This window comes from Pezoporus wallicus, unplaced genomic scaffold, assembly GCF_028554395.1.
Source record: "Pezoporus wallicus isolate ANWC-B61680 ecotype Strahan unplaced genomic scaffold, APGP_CSIRO_Pwel_v1 contig_8705, whole genome shotgun sequence".
NCBI lineage: Eukaryota > Metazoa > Chordata > Aves > Psittaciformes > Psittacidae > Pezoporus > Pezoporus wallicus.
Window position 1 is genome coordinate 1,902,516 of NW_026638439.1, and position 15,140 is coordinate 1,917,655.

Below are 15,140 nucleotides of genomic sequence, written 5' to 3' on the forward strand. Positions count from 1 at the left end.
AGACATCTGGGGGATCAGTTGGTGCACAGGTAGTCATTTGCCTCAGGGCCTTCAGGGATGATGGAAAAATCCATCTGAGGCTGAGGCTTTTTAAGAGCATCTTAAGATGACTTTGCAAGCTGAGATTTTCAAACAGGAGGAGTCTGACTCCTACCTAATAAGTCAGACTTCTAAATATACTTTGGAAAGTGCTACATGCTTGACAGCTCCATCTAAATTACATTCATCTGCTGGACTTGGGAAGTAGCTGCAGCTGCGTCTCTGTTTAAAGAGAAAAAGTGGACAAAAAGATGGCATGGGAATGTGTTGCAGATTACAGCAGTCGGTGGGCAGAAGGCACTGTCATGCTCCAGTGCGCTCCTTGGGCAGCTCTGGCTTTAGTAGATGTAGTACAGATTTATAGCAGTCCAAGTGGGAGTCCTGTTCACAGACCTGTTTCACATCCAGTGCTGCAAACATTTTCTCTCCTCAGAAGAATATTGGACCTAAGTAGTACAGAGCAAATGCTTTAAGCCTGCAGAAGTGTCCTTGCTATATTTATGTCCCTTGTCATTTTAAGGAGTCCAATGTGAATATTGCTACAATGGCTGATGTTTAGGAAACATTAGGTCTCCTTTCCCATGGTCTCTGAAGCAGTTACAAAATACAGGCTTCAGGAGCATGTCTGAGAAATGCTTGGCCAAGTTTTATATTTAATTGCAGCTTCTACACTGGCCAGCCGGAAGGTGCAAGGAGGAAATTTTCATGCACCTTCTCTTCATGCATCTTAGATGCAAAATATGAAGAAATAGCACGTTGTATGTCACCTGCGGGACATCAGGACACCCACCAGTCCCCTAAGTATGCAGTGTTTAAATATGTTAGCTTACAATAAAGCTGAAATGTTCCGTTTGGATCAGTGAAACTCAGATGTCATGTGGAAACAATGTACCATCGATCTGCGATAAGCAGGACGAATTTAATTGGCATGAAGTCCTGTCTCAGGGGCTGTGGTGGTCTACAGCCTAGGAACCATGTGTCCAGGCCAACCAGCAGGTCAGCATCTCTTCTCTCAAGAGATGCAGGACAAAGCATTTCATAGCAATTAAAGAGAAAAGTGGAGGTTAAGGTATATGAGACTGGTTTTGGTGCCTCCTTCCTAAACATTATTGGTGTCCCTGCCCATGGCAGGGGGTTTGGAACTAGATGATCCTAAGGTCCTTTCCAACCCTAATTGTTCTATGATTCTATGATTATTAATTGCCTTTCTTTGGACCTTTGAAAATCATTCCACTCCTAATGTTTGTGCCTCTGGGGGACTTACATTTCTCTGTAACAAAAAGAAGGCAATAAAATTAAATGTGCATTGTATCGTGGTGGCCCAAAGAGCCTGATTCTGTGATAAACAACACATAAAATCAGAGGTCCTTTCTGGCTGGCATTTGTGAAGACAAACTCCTCCCGGTATAGGCGTCGAGCTGGTGAGACCCAGGAGTTCTGGGAGATACTCAGGTGCCATTCACACAATGATTGATTTGTATCTCCTCCACAGATGAATGTGGAATTGTTGCTCAGATTTCTGAGCCTTTGGCCGCAGCTGACATCCCAGCCTACTACATCAGTACTTTTAAGTTTGATCACGCGTTGGTGAGTATCAAGACAGCTTCTTTGGAATAGGGGAAATCTTTCCCCTGGGAGAAAATTCATGATGAGAACATTATTTCCCATCTGGAGAGCTTATTGGAGTGTCTTTGCCCTCACATAGCTCAGCAAATACCTCTCCCCAGCCTCCTGGCTGTCACTGCCCTGGGTCAGAGGCTTCTGAACCAAGGCCAGCCCTACCCCAAGGCAGAGCCATGCTAGGGAGTGTCACAGTGTCATTCTTGCAAAAGGCTGGTCTCAGTCCTTAAAGATCTACAGCACTGGAGACCTCCTGACCTCCCTGAGCACTCTGTGCCACTGTACCACCACCTTTTATTACAAACAGAGACAAGACCTCGTCTTTTCCTGCATATATAGTCGGAGGCTCCAGGCTCTCAGGTGGGTGCTTTTGTACATGGAGACTTTTTGGAGAGTCTCCCAATAGCAAACCCCTGCCTTCATCTCATGAAGATTAGAGCCTGCATGGCTCTAACCTTTGTGTTTTAAGATCCATCTGATGAGCTCAGCTGATCTTGCCTCATCCTCCTTGTGGGCCTTTGATAAATAGCAGTAATTGTCAGTACCTCAAGGGGAGGCGATTTTGAAGCAGAGAAGGATGTTGCTGTGTCTGTTCTTCTGAATGCCCACAAGCAGTTGCAGCACAGCCATCAGCATGAGGGTCTTGCCATTCATACAGGGCTCTCTTCTCCTTTATCCTGGTGGATATTTTACCATCTAAGCCTATCTCTGCTCTTCCTTTGGCTGTATAGGACACCCTCAAAAATGAGACGTTTCCTTGGAAAGGGAAAATTGCTAGGTCTGTAGCCACAAACAGGATGGCATTTGACTTGGAGCCCATTCCCTTAGTCCTGAGGGAGGGAGTCAGTAGTCCATGTGCTAACAAAGCCAGCAACACAGAGCTGCTTTGTGCTTTTGGTTTTTTTTTTTCCTAAATTTGCACTTCATTGCATTATGCTTCTCCTTTTATGGCTGTACATTCACTGCTCAGGCCTTCCTTTTGACCTGTAGAAGCACCAGTGAGTTCAAGGCGGGTTTTATTCAGCTAATCACTTTGGTTTTTCACAGTTGGTGTGAACCATTTGCAGACTATAGGTCATGTGTGTAAAGAGCAAAAGTAAATATTATTCCAGATAGCAAAGGTCAAAGTGTTATATATGTTTGTCTTCTTTTCTTGAATATTAACTGTGCCGATAAGATAAGCTAATAAAACACCATTTTAAAATCAATACTGTTAGCTTTGCCTCACATTCCTGCCTGTTGTTGTGGCTCCAGGTGCATGCTTCCTGCCCAAGGCACAAGGTGCAGAGCGCTTCCAGTTGTCAAGCAGTATCTGGAAAGCTAAGCCCTGTTGGTTCAAACAGATATTTCACTTACAACTTGTGCCCTGCAATTGTGATGACTCTGCAGGCAGCTCCGCCTTTGAAAAGTGGCTCATCCGGCTAAGTTGAGCCCAGCAGGTGCCTGTCTCCCAGCAGCTGGCAGGGTATTATTTGGGTGATGCACTGAGGTCTGCAGCTCTTCCTTACTCAAATCAGTATTTTAGCATTTTCCTTGCTACTTGCTGTTTTCTTTTTCTAAGGTTTCGAAAGCCTTTTTATCTAGACAGTGCCTTTCAAGCTGTCAAATCTTTCCTCCATGTGAAAGGTGCATTTCAAGCCCTCCTTTGCTTGACTTTGCTGCAGGCGTGGTTCCTAGGCTGTGTGCATGCTGGCTGTAGATTGGGTTTGTTGGCCAAGAGCCTGACCTAGATTTTGTCTCGTTTTCCCTAACTTTGCCACCAAAACACCTTGACTTCTACTGACATTTGTCAGGGTCTGAGCATATTTTGAATCCTTTCTCTCTTTAAGGTTGTTCAAAAATTTAGAGTACTTTATAAAAGCTTTCTTCCCTTTGATTTCGTCTTTTTTTTTTTTTTTCCTGTGCATATTAAGGTGGTTTTTGTTGCTTAATTTTTATTTGGCCTGGATGTTAATATTCAGGTCTTCCTGCAATGCTGTAGCTGTAGAATTTTGACTTGGAAATCACAGCCTATGCTTGAGAAGAAATCTCCTTGGGAGACAGTGGTGGGATGAGAACCTCCAGGTCTCTGGTGTGTCCTCTCTGTGCCGTCAGGGTGGAGAGAGCTGTGATTTCCAGCTCCCTCTAGAGAGAGCAAGTGAGAAGAGTCCCTGTTCCAGGTGCTCTGTTCTCTCTGCCTCGTGCTCAAAGGTATCTTGCTCTTCACCAGCATTTTGCATCTAACGGGCTGAAGTAATGTCTGGGACTTAGTTCAGAGCTTTACTTTTCACTTTGTGGTAGATGCTTTGATCTACCCTCTGGCTGACAAGGGAACATCTTACACCAGCTGCACTGGGATAGGGACCTTTTCTAAGGGGCAGAGAGGGTAGGACTTCTCCACTGGTGACCAATTAGGATGTCTCCTATGAATAAGAACTGTTCGCCCATCTGTCCTGGAGAAAATCCAGTCCAGATATTGGTGGTATGATCATGACCATTTCCTCAGCATGAAGGGAGTCAAGCATTTTGCAGTGAATGATCGATCAGGAGGTCGGTCAGGAGACCCACTGATCATCCACTTGGGCTGGCAAAGAAAATGTGGTTTACAAAAGTGATTCCTGTGTCTTATCTTCTGGAGAGTCAGAGAGTCATATGGCTTCTACCACTGCAGTGTTCAATGTACTGGGAAAATAATGAAGGGGAGGCAGTGGAGAGTCCTGTCTCAGTGTGTAGAGGTTTGCTGGGGTTTTCTTCCTAACCCATAAGACTTTGCTGTATGGTGGTTTTAAGATTATTTCCTTCCTTTCCCAGCTGACTTGTGTTCACACATCATCAGTTACCTGCTCCTATTCCATCTTTCCATTGGAAAAAAGAACATTTTTCTTGTTATTTTCTCATGGGTTTTCCCCCCATTTCTCTTAAAAGCCTTGCAGAAAATCACAGTCCAGTTGTATTTCCACTGTCTGAGCTCTGGAGGGTGTCCAGTGAATCCAGGTATTGTACTCCTGGCCAAGGACTCAAATACCTCACAGAGGATCCTTCTTCAACTTAACGTGAATTATTTTGGCTTCTTGCAGCAGCTCGCAGGCTGTTTATTTTTCCCTCAGCCCCCTTTCCACTTTCCAAGAGCTGTTCACTGCCTGTCCCCTGATTGCCATCTTTAAGTTTATATAATGTCAGATGCCTCTTTTCTGTCTGATATAACTTTGATTGTGATTCTTTTATACCAGTGACACTTGCTCTGACATCTTTTGTATCTTGTGTTGAAAGAGTTTTTTCTTGCAGTAAGTGTGAAAAGACACTCACTAATAATTTTGTATATGGACTTCTATGGTTAAATGTATCATAAGACTGGGTAAGAGAGCTCGGGTGCTACACCACACCAAATAGAACCCCCCACCACAAGCAGGTGGGCAGTTCTCTTCTTTTGATGGACATGTTCTACTGCCACCACACTTACAGGTCCCAAACCTGTAGGATGCCTCAGAGAGCATCATGGAGCCCTTAGGCATCAGCACGGACACCTTGCATGAGGGAGCTCATGTCATACAAATGCTTTATGAACAAAAGGAAGGGAAAGGAGGAGAAGAGAGGAGGAGAAGGAAATGAAAACCCCCAAACAGTTGCCTCCCCACCAGCACCCACCAGGCAGACAGCAAACCAGCCAGATCTCACTTAGAGTGTTTGCTCCTAGGGGTACCATGGGTTGATGCTTTTGAACCAGAGGGTGTCTCTTACAGGTGGAGTCCTTTCGCAGTGGAGTTCAGGTGTACAAGAGCAACATACCTGGCTCCTTGGGACTCTTCTGCCTCGTCTCTTGTCCCTTTCTGTGTCATCCCTGCCTGGCTTTTGCTAGAGCATGACTTTTCTTTCTGGTTTCTTGCAGGTACCTGAAGAAAATATAAACGGTGTGGTCAATGCACTCCAAGTCAGTCAAGCTGAAAAGCATTAGAAATCTTCTGAGCTGGTTCCAGATGCTTTTTATTATTATTATAATTATTATTATTATTATAATTATTATTCTTTTTTTCTCACAGTATTTCTTGAAAAATCTGATTCCAGAGAGTGACATGAAAAGAGACTGTGGAAGGTTGAGCAGAAACAGCTCCAATAAGCCTTGGTTTTAATTATTATTATTGTTATTTTATTAAATTTATGAATGAGGGGCAGGAGGAAGGGGAGGTGAGACACTTTCCTGATGGTCCTCTCCAAGGTGAGGTGTAACCTGCCCATGTTCTCGGGGTGGAAGGAGCTGCCTGGGGACACAATCTCCCCCCACGGGTGCTCTGCTCAGCTGGGATGGACGAGCCCTTGCTCAGACAGAGCCCCGAGAACCTTAAACCCAACGACATGTGGAATTAAACAGAAAAGATGTTGCATAGTGCTGGCTTGTCTCCTCGCATCAGACTTCCTGAGGACTGTTCCTCATTGCCTGTGTTGAGATAGGGATGGGAATTGGGTTCTGTTTCCCCTGGCAAAACTGTTTGGCACTGGAAAAGGGGAAGGTATCCAGTTGTTTGGGTTTTCCCCTTTTCCCTGTTTCCCTGTAGTCAAAGCCTGGCTGCTCCGGGAAAGCCTGGGCAGAGCATTGCTCTGACCCACCTTCAGGTGGGGACACCGAGACTTCTGTCTGTATTGAAACATGGCCATTTTAGCTCAGATTTCCCCCATCACCCTCCCCTTTCCCCCAGTGTCCTCCTGCCATGTCCTCTGCTCCAGGACAGCTGCTGTCCCCTCATCCTCGCATCAGAACCATCCCCTGTCCCCCAGGGCCAGCAAGACGAGGGAGGCATCTTTCCTCCTGTCTCCTCAGGCTTTTTCCCATCCACTTTGTACACGGGCACGTGAAGGATTGCCCGGGGTCCCTGGGTATCTCCTGCACATCCTGGGCCACCTCAGCCAAGAGACGCAGCAGGTTGTCCTCACGGGGGCCAGGAAGGTGCCCAAGCCCTGCTGGGACTCTTCATCACCACCTCTTCATCAGCTCCTTCATCACCAGGGTGGGGTCTCCCAGGGGTTCTCTTCTTTGAAAACAGAATGATGCTGATAGTGCATAAAACCCAAGGCTTTTCCCTCTGGTCCTGTCAGGGGAAGGTGATGTGGGCTTTACAGTGGGGCAGCAGGAGGGTGTTTGCTCCTGGCTTGCACCAAAGCTGTGGGTCAGCAGGAGCCAGGCCTTCAGGCCCATGGTGGCACCCACCTCTGAATGGCACCCACAGCCACAAACTCCATGGAGGACAGCAGGGACTTGCTGGGAGAGCAGGCATCACCCAAGTTGTAGGCACCAGTGGTCTGCATCATGATGTGACCATACAGTGAGGGGTGGTGGAAAGGAGAAATCATCTGCAGAGGTCTCTGCTTTCACAATTAGGAGCCCAAGTGTATCTTGCATTTCTAGAGTTCTTCCCATTTCTTTTTTGACATGAAGAAGTTGAAGGTCTTGCAGTTCTACTGAGAGTTTCCAGCTTTGCTAGGAGTCAGCCTCCAGCATGGTTTTCCTGAGGTATGTCTTGCTGATTTGAGCCAGGGTTTTGCGTTGATCTGGAGGCAGTAAGCAAGCACCTGAGACCATGCCACAGGCATGGTTTATACTGGTGTGTAGGTTCATGCAGACAGGTTTATACTGGTGTGTAGGACATGCAGATTCACACACTGGCTCACAGCTGTTTAGTTGTGCGTTCACGGTGCTGGAGGGCTGAGCTTAACGTTAGTGGTTTCTGGTGCTGCTGAACCCAGACGCTGAGTTTCAGATCTGAATTTCATTGGTAGGATGTTGTGTAGCAGCTAGGCAGGGAATTGAGCATCCACAGGAAAAAGCATGGGTGACTTTCATTTGTAGGCCCCAAGTTAAAGCATCCCTACTGAGGAACACCTACTTAGGCACATGTTTAATACTTTGCTGAATTGTACGTTTTGCTGTTCCTTTACATGCGTTTTTGGTCTTGCCCCATGATATTCACTCCGGATTTCTGGAGTAAAGGTTTATTCCAGGTGTGTCTCTGGATGTTTGCTTAGAAAGATGCTTTGCTCTTCCACCACATGCCATAAGGATGCAAGGGTTCCTCCTCGGGGTGGCAGGTTAGGGTGTTTGTGGGACTGTGCAGGAGAGGAGATGCCAGCACATGGGCTGGTGTACAGCTGCTGAGTCACCAGCCAGACTTTCTGGTTGGCTGAGTTAAGCCTGAGCTTTCCTTGTGTGCATGGACGGTGTCACCAGGACAGGATGTTCTTTATGCTCCAGGTTTTACAGCCATTGGGAAATGATGATTTAGCCACTTCCCACATCAGAGGGAGGGCACCGTGCGTTGCTCTGCGTGTGCTAGTGCTGCTTTCTAAAGATCATATGTACGATCAGGAATTACTTGAAACAAGCAAAAACTTTACTGAGCCTTAAGAGAAAGTGGGAAAAAAATAGTTTTTAATTACTTTTTATATTCTTTGGACCTTGCACTCAGGCTCTTCCAGAGGCAGAATTTTTAGTTTAATTTTTTCCCTTTTTTATCCCAGGGGAGTCAGGCTTATGGTTGTGAAATCTGCAGAAGTCTTTGGGGTGGATCAGAACTCCGTAACGCAGGTTGATGTCCCAGCCTGGAAATGTCACAAGATGTAAAATGCCATTGAGGAGCTCTGTCTCTGCCATCATGCTCACCTTCACCTCTTGATTTCCTCTCTTGTTTTGTCCTGAGAACGCAGAAGCTTATTTCAGACAACTTGGGGTAGTTTGATGCTTTCCCTTTAGTTTTCCCCACGTCACTTTGCTGGTGGGAGATAACTCTGAATTTAGCCAGAATTGGATGAACCTGGAAACAGAGCCTTGGGGACGGGCAGTCAAGTGTGCAGTCAGGATGGGTGTGAATGTCCGCAGTGGTGTTGCTTGTGAGACCTTGGCTGGATAAGGCAGAAAGGGGTCTGTAGGAGCTTTGTTGAAAACAATAGTAATAATGCACCACCACATGCTGCATGAGTCACAGCAGTGGCTTTTCAAGCTGCTCAGCAGCTCACGCTCTCCTAGCACCTCCTGGCCTTTGGGGTGGGGAAAAATTGAAGGATCTTTTCTTTTTTCTTTAAATGCCTTATGATAATAACATCTCTGAGCATCCCTGGCATTGTGCTGTTTCACACTGTGTGGATGAAAGGAGGAGCATGTCTCGGTGGGACACCCTTTGGCTGGGCGCTGAAGGCCCCGGTTACCCATCAGCCACCCCCCCTGCCTCGAGCATCCCGCTTGGCTCTGCGGGAGCATCCCTGGCCGTGGCTGCTGCTCATCAGGGATCACCCGAACCTTCCTGGTTCCTCTCGTTGCACAAAACCTCAGCAAACAGTGAAATGCAACCAGCGTTGCCAGCCCTGCAAGGAGGGGTGGGCAGGGAAGGAGAACGTGAGCCCTCCTATGCCCTCCTTGCTTCTCTGAGGCCTTTGTTTTCTTAGGAACGTCAACCTTTCTCACGTTGTGTGTGTTACTATGTAGGGTTTTGTCTTTTTCCCCCCACCCCAGTTAGATTTTGGCTGCAAATTCCTTTCTACTGTGCAAGTGTGGGCATATGTTCATATAATTGTATAGTGTTTACATAGAAATGCGTAGTGTGTCTTGTACACATGTATAAATACCTGTGTTCTGTGTCCGTATGGCTGTATACTGTACAGAGCATATATACTTGAGCAATATAGGTTAATATATACTGGGTGAGTACATGTGTGTATACTCCAGGCACACTCTCGGTGTGTGTATATACGTAGTAAGTGCTGTATAGACACACGTATTCACCATATATTTTTAATTCAAGTATATAGGCAATACGAATACTTAGTTACGCTCTCGGGATTTCTCTACATGTTTTTAGCGACGAGCAGCAGAGAAGCTGACCTGGAGCAAAGCTGTGGTTCCTCTGCTTGATTCACAGCACTGGGTTCTCTGCCTGCTTCGGGAACACCCTGTTCCTCTTCAGTTTGGTTGCCTCAAGCACACAGACTATAGAAAAGAAGTTGTTTGTTTTTCTTGAGATAAGTCTTTTAGTTGCTGCCCTGAATTGCTTCAGTCTGTAAGTGGTGATGGTTCATTGCAAAGTGCCTGCCCAGACCCTGCCTGGGGGGTTTGCAGTGGGGCTTCCAGTCCCCATCAGCACTGAACCAGTGCCCGGGCTGGGTCCAGCACCTCCTGAGCCTCCTGCCTGTGAAGGATTTCGGGGTGGCCTGGGCTTGTCTCTGGACTTCCTCCGGAGCTGGTTCGTGGTGACCTTTGCGAGGCTGTGGGGCTTCCTGCAGGGTTTCCTGGCAGATGTGCCGGCTAGTGGCTCGGTGGCCAGAGGGCTAATGCAGAGTTCTGGTGTGGGTTGGGAAACTTGCCTTGATTGGCCTGTGAGGAGCATAAATGGGTTATTTTTAAATGGATGGAAATGTTGGAGCATCATTTAAAGCAGGAGAGGCTGTTGGAACCTGGCTGTGGGAAGTGTGCGGTCTTTGCATCGCATCATCAGTTTCCTGCTGATCAGGAACGCTGTTGTAGTCCAGGTGGGGAAAGGTTTTTACCCAAACCATCCTCTAATTTGATACTTCAGTTACCCTTCACCAGATGCACTGAGGGTGCTCCCTTGCAGCTGACCTTCCAGGTGGCACTTCCAGGTCGCTGATTTCCAGTCCGCCCAGTCAGTGCATCCTGGCAGAGGATTGTGCAGTTTGCTGTTTCTGTTCAGACATTGAAGTCAGTTGGATTTGCAGTGATAGAGTTTCTAAATGCTGTGCTTCAAGTGGCATGTATTAATCTCTCTTGCATAGGGAGGTGTTAATGGAAGCATTTGGGTTTGCTTGAGCACAGAGACGGTGGCACCTGCAGTGGGTGACATTAGTATTAAGACTTATTTAATGGCAATGCCATTTATAAAGAGCATTCATAATATAAATATGCTGCTGCCTCCGAATGTATTTTTAACTCCAAGCTCAGTGTTACCGTTCCCAAGGGCACAGGAAGGGAATGCTGTCGGTCAGAGATGAATCAACCCTCACCTCTAACAAAATGCTTGTTGGTGTCAGACCCTGCTTGAGGGGTTGCACATGGCACTGAGCAGTGATTTACTCTTTTCAGATGTGCCATGCAGAGCTGGAGTGGGGATTCTCAGGACTGGTGCTTGAAGGGAAGTGTTACTGGAAGGTCACGGTTGCTTTAGCCAAGAAGAGCATCCAGCAGTTTATCAGGTTTAACTTTTCTAAAGCACAAGATTCTGTCCTGCAGATGCTGGGAGGGAAGCAAGGAGTGCAGAGGAGGTCACTCAGGCTCCAGCACAGCTCCATGAGCACCCTGATGCTCGTGATGCTCTCAGCAGCAGGCAGACACCTGAGGGATGCAAGGCACAAAGCAGCTCTGCTCAGAGGCTGGATTTACCATCCCTGGGCATGAGCTCCCAGTACATTCCCCCACCGGCTGCCCTGCACAGGGACCTGTTGTCTCCAGTGAGGGTTCAGGGATGAGGGTTCAACAGTGTGACTGGCACCCTGTAAAGGTAGGGAAGCTGTATGGGACATTAGAGCCTACATTGCATGTGTTTGATCAGTTTGGCTCTGAAAGAAGCTGGTTTTTAATTCCCTCTGCTGTACAATGCTTGTATTTCTTCCTATTGCAGAGGTGTGAGCTGGTGCAGCCGTCATGGCAGAAGGGCCATGGCCTCAGTCTGTGCTGACCCACAGCAGCCACACTGTTGGCCCCAGAATTTCTATTTCCATGGGCATCCCTGTGTCTGTCTGTGCAGTTTCCCACACATCTCCGTGATGCAGCAGTGAGGGCTCTTGTTAGTGCACAGGCATGGAAAGGGCAGGGGAAAGGCAGGGATTGCTGCGGTGCCCAGCGATGCCAAGGAGTTACTCTGTGTGGTTTTTAATTTGCAGATATGAATGTACATGGGTTTGCTCATCGTTGTTGTGAACACAAAAGTGTTTCCATCCTTTTCCCTCTGGGAATCAAGCAGACCTCCCCGCCCTGCCCAGTGACCCCCTGGGGATGCCTTTGTCCCCATAGCACCATCCCAGCAAGGGTGGCACCAGCCTTCCCAAGCCCCCAGTATTCAGAAAGCCTTCAGATGCTTGCCTTTGGGAGGAAGACTCTGGGTATCCCTGGGTGTTCGGAGGTAAAGCTGGTGTCTGGCACCGAGGCCAGAGGGGTTGGTCACATGAAGTGGTTTCTGCTCCGTGTACCTACACTTGCTGTTGGGCTTTCAGACTCTCCTGAGTGACTTGAGTAGAGGGCGCTGTGTCCTGTGTTGCTGCAGTCAGTGCTCAGTGAGAGCAAATGTTCTGTCTTGGCACTGCATAATTGTCATTTTCTGTTAATGACAAGGGAGAAGTGGTTCCTTTAGCCCCAGCCTGAGCACTGGCTGCTGGCTCCTGAGCAGAGTCACAGCAGCATTCGCTGATGGGCCAGAAATCATTTTCTGACGAGGATTTCTTTCCTCTCTGTTACTATGACTATTGTGACATCTCCAGTAAGCAGCTTAAGGCATCTCACTTACCTGTTCCAGTCCTGCCTGCAAGCGTTGGATTGGATTAAACTTTTATTACCTGCTGGAGAGTAAAACCCAGTCATTCTTTGCCAAATAGTGTTTGCATTTCATAGTGTGTGCTGGGGTGTGTTTACATTGGCCGAGATGTGCAGGTCTGCCTCCAGATTCAGATACCTTCTCCCCGTGAGCACATCTGTCTGTCTGTACCCTGCGTGTGCTCTATGTGACAGGGGCCAGCATTATCCCTCGGGCATCCCGGCAGCACTGAGCTGGTACAGGAACACTCTGTGCACGTTCCCAGTGAGGGTTCAGCACCTTCCCGGGACACTGAGGGAAACACTTAACTGTGAATCTTGAGTTAACGCTGCTGTCTTCAGTCTCCTGTTCCCCATCCCTCGCCTCCTGCGTTATTTAATCTTAACGAAGCACAGCTCAGATGCAATACCAGCTCTGGTTAGCATGGGGGAAGGAAGCACTGGGCTTTGCAGCACAGGATGTGCACCAGAGGCTGAGCAGCAAATCCTGGCTGTAGCAGCTGTAGCCCTGGCAGAAGCTCTGCTGAGATGGAGCAATGCACAGACCCTGTTTCAAGCAGGGGAAATAAATGGAAGTATGGATGAAAACAAAGTATATTCTAATTTTAGAGTATGAATTTTAGGGTTCCGTACCTCTTTGGAACACATATGGCCAAGATATCCCTTTCTTGGTCTCTCTGGACAGCACCAGCCGTTTCTCCTTCAGGTTGGGAAGATAATTTGTATACCTAGGACTGAATGTGACCTTGTAATGGCAGATTACATGCAATAGCTTCTCCCTGCTCTATAATTCCCTTGTAGAGATTGCCTGTGCCGCTGCCTGCCCTGGGTTTGGTGAGAACCCAACCATGAGGGAGCAGCACGAACCCCACTCAATTCATCCCAGTGAAAGCCCAGAACTTCCACAGCTCCTGCCCTGGCTGCCCGGCTGGGTGCAAGTGGTGCTGTGGTTGCAAACCAGCCACTGAATTCCCTGGGCTTCCTTGGGGTTCTTGTTTTCACCCTTTTTTAGCTTCCTGCAGGATTCTGTAGGTGACGCGTGAGGGGTTTGGAGGTGATGGACAGAGCTGCCCAGCAGGAATCTGGGAGCACTCAAACTGGGAAGTATCAGGAGCACTTTGCTCCCCTCCGCCCTAGCTCTGTCCTCTGCCTGTGCCGTAGGAGAGCTGATGTGCTGCCGAGTGTCCCTCTGCAGGCAGACCCCGTGGTTTTGCTGGTGTCCTCCCAACCCTAGAAGATGATGCCAAAGCCCAGGGCTCCTTTCGTCCTTCATTTGGGGGCTGGTTGGTTTTTACTGCCCGTGTGGCTGTGGCAGAGGCTGTGTCTCTTGCACGTCTGGACAGGTGCCATCAGGGACTGGCTGTGTTTTGGGGTCCCCCTGCGCTGCCCAGCTTCCTGCTGCTATCTCAGCATCCTGGGGCTTGAAACCAGCTTCCTGCAATTGCAGTAATAAGCGCTTGCTTTTTCCCAAAGGATTCCTACCAGCTCTTTGTGTAACTTGAATCCCATGGTTTTCCAGGTACCCAATTCCCTGGCCCTTGTGGGAATGCCACTGGAAGCACCCCGCTTGCCGGGTGGCTGTGAGCATTAGTGCTGCTTCCGCCGCTGGAAGGGGAGTTCAGCCCCGTTTGCAGAATCGTTCCCATCAGCTGAAAGGGAACTTCCCTTTTGCTGAAGGAAACCAGTGGTCTCCTGTTTGGGTTTGGGGTCAGTGGGAAGAACAAAAGAGCATTTGCCATGTGGGAAGCTGAAGGAAGGGGGGAAGGGGGGTGTGTGTTGTGGCCCCCCCCCCCCCCCCAGCCTTTTGTTGTAGTTGTTTCTTGTAAAATAATGTCCAGGCCAGCCCTGTGATTTTTGGTCCCTTTAAGGACACTGCAGTTACCTGACGGGCAGCCCAGTGACCCGGTCCTGTTCTTGAAGTGGTGACTGGGTTTGAGCCTCCCCTTGTCCCCCATGGGGTGTTTGTGTCGGTGCTGTTCAGCAGGGGCTGGCCCTGTGCTGGCGTGGGCAGGGCTGTGCTGGGCTGGGAGGTTCAGGCTAAGGAAAGGACGGCTCCGGCTCTGCACTAGGAGCACCCAGTTTCCCTTTGGCCATTAGGAGCAGACGCTGTCTGCCCCAGCTCGGTGACCTCAGCCTTGCTTTAGATTTGTCATGGAAGTAAACGATGAATTCTGCCCTCATCTCCTCCAGGCCCTGCCCCCGGGGTCCCCTCTCCCACCTTGAGCCGCGCTGTCTCAGTGCTTCCTTCCTCGGGGATTTTATTTGCATCTGTGAAGGGCTCCGATAGCACGGGGGGGAAAGAGGAGCACATCAGTGTCCGTGGGGCGGGGGCTGGGGGGCTTTTGCAGCTCCCCAGAGGCACTGGAAGTCTTTTCCCCGTGTTCCTGGTGGTGCTGAAGCCGGGGCTGCCCTTCGCCTCGCCTGAAAAACCTCGCTGCAACTGCTGCTAGAAATACTCGTGCTAATCCCATAGCCATTGATGGTAGGGGCGTGAGAGCCACATTTGAGGGCTGTCAGTGATGAGGGGCCTGGTTATACAGGGTGGTGGCGCTTTCCTGCCTCTTGCCACTCTCAGTGTCCCATCAGTGTGGTCCTGTCCCCAGTGCCTGTGGCTGGGTTGCTCTTCCTGTCATCCCTCCCCTGCACGTGAGCTGCAGGCTTGGATCTGAGGCTTACAAGACACGAAGTTGTTTTGGCACTGTGGCACCCGTGTTTTCTGCCTCCTCCTCCTCTGTGCTGCCTCTGCAGCTGCAGGGATGGTGGTGGGATCACTTGTGCTGCAGTGAGATAGCCACGGCTCCTGGGACAGGCGGGGGAGAAGGAGGCTGCTGGGCAGTGACTCACGGCAGGATCCAGCTCTGGATGCTCTGATTCAGCCCCTGGAAGAGCCTGTCCCTCCCTCCCCGTTAACTCCCCAGGTAGCCCGCTCTCCCCTTGTTTCCTCTGAAATTAGGGGGGATGAGCTCTGTGTGGTGAACAC

General features: G+C 49.0%; 1 protein-coding gene across 2 annotated transcripts in view; it reads left to right on the forward strand.

Annotated features, from left to right (window-relative positions):
- The window catches only part of CASTOR2 (cytosolic arginine sensor for mTORC1 subunit 2), a 146,965-nt gene extending 140,943 nt beyond the window's left edge, over positions 1-6,022 (forward strand). For both annotated transcript variants that reach the window (XM_057410709.1, XM_057410708.1), the window contains 2 exons: positions 1,532-1,626; positions 5,525-6,022. In XM_057410709.1, the coding sequence (XP_057266692.1) occupies positions 1,532-1,626; positions 5,525-5,590 (161 nt within the window). In that variant the 3' untranslated portion in view covers positions 5,591-6,022. The remainder of the gene's footprint in view (positions 1-1,531; positions 1,627-5,524) is intronic.
- Positions 6,023-15,140: the final 9,118 nt, after the last annotated feature.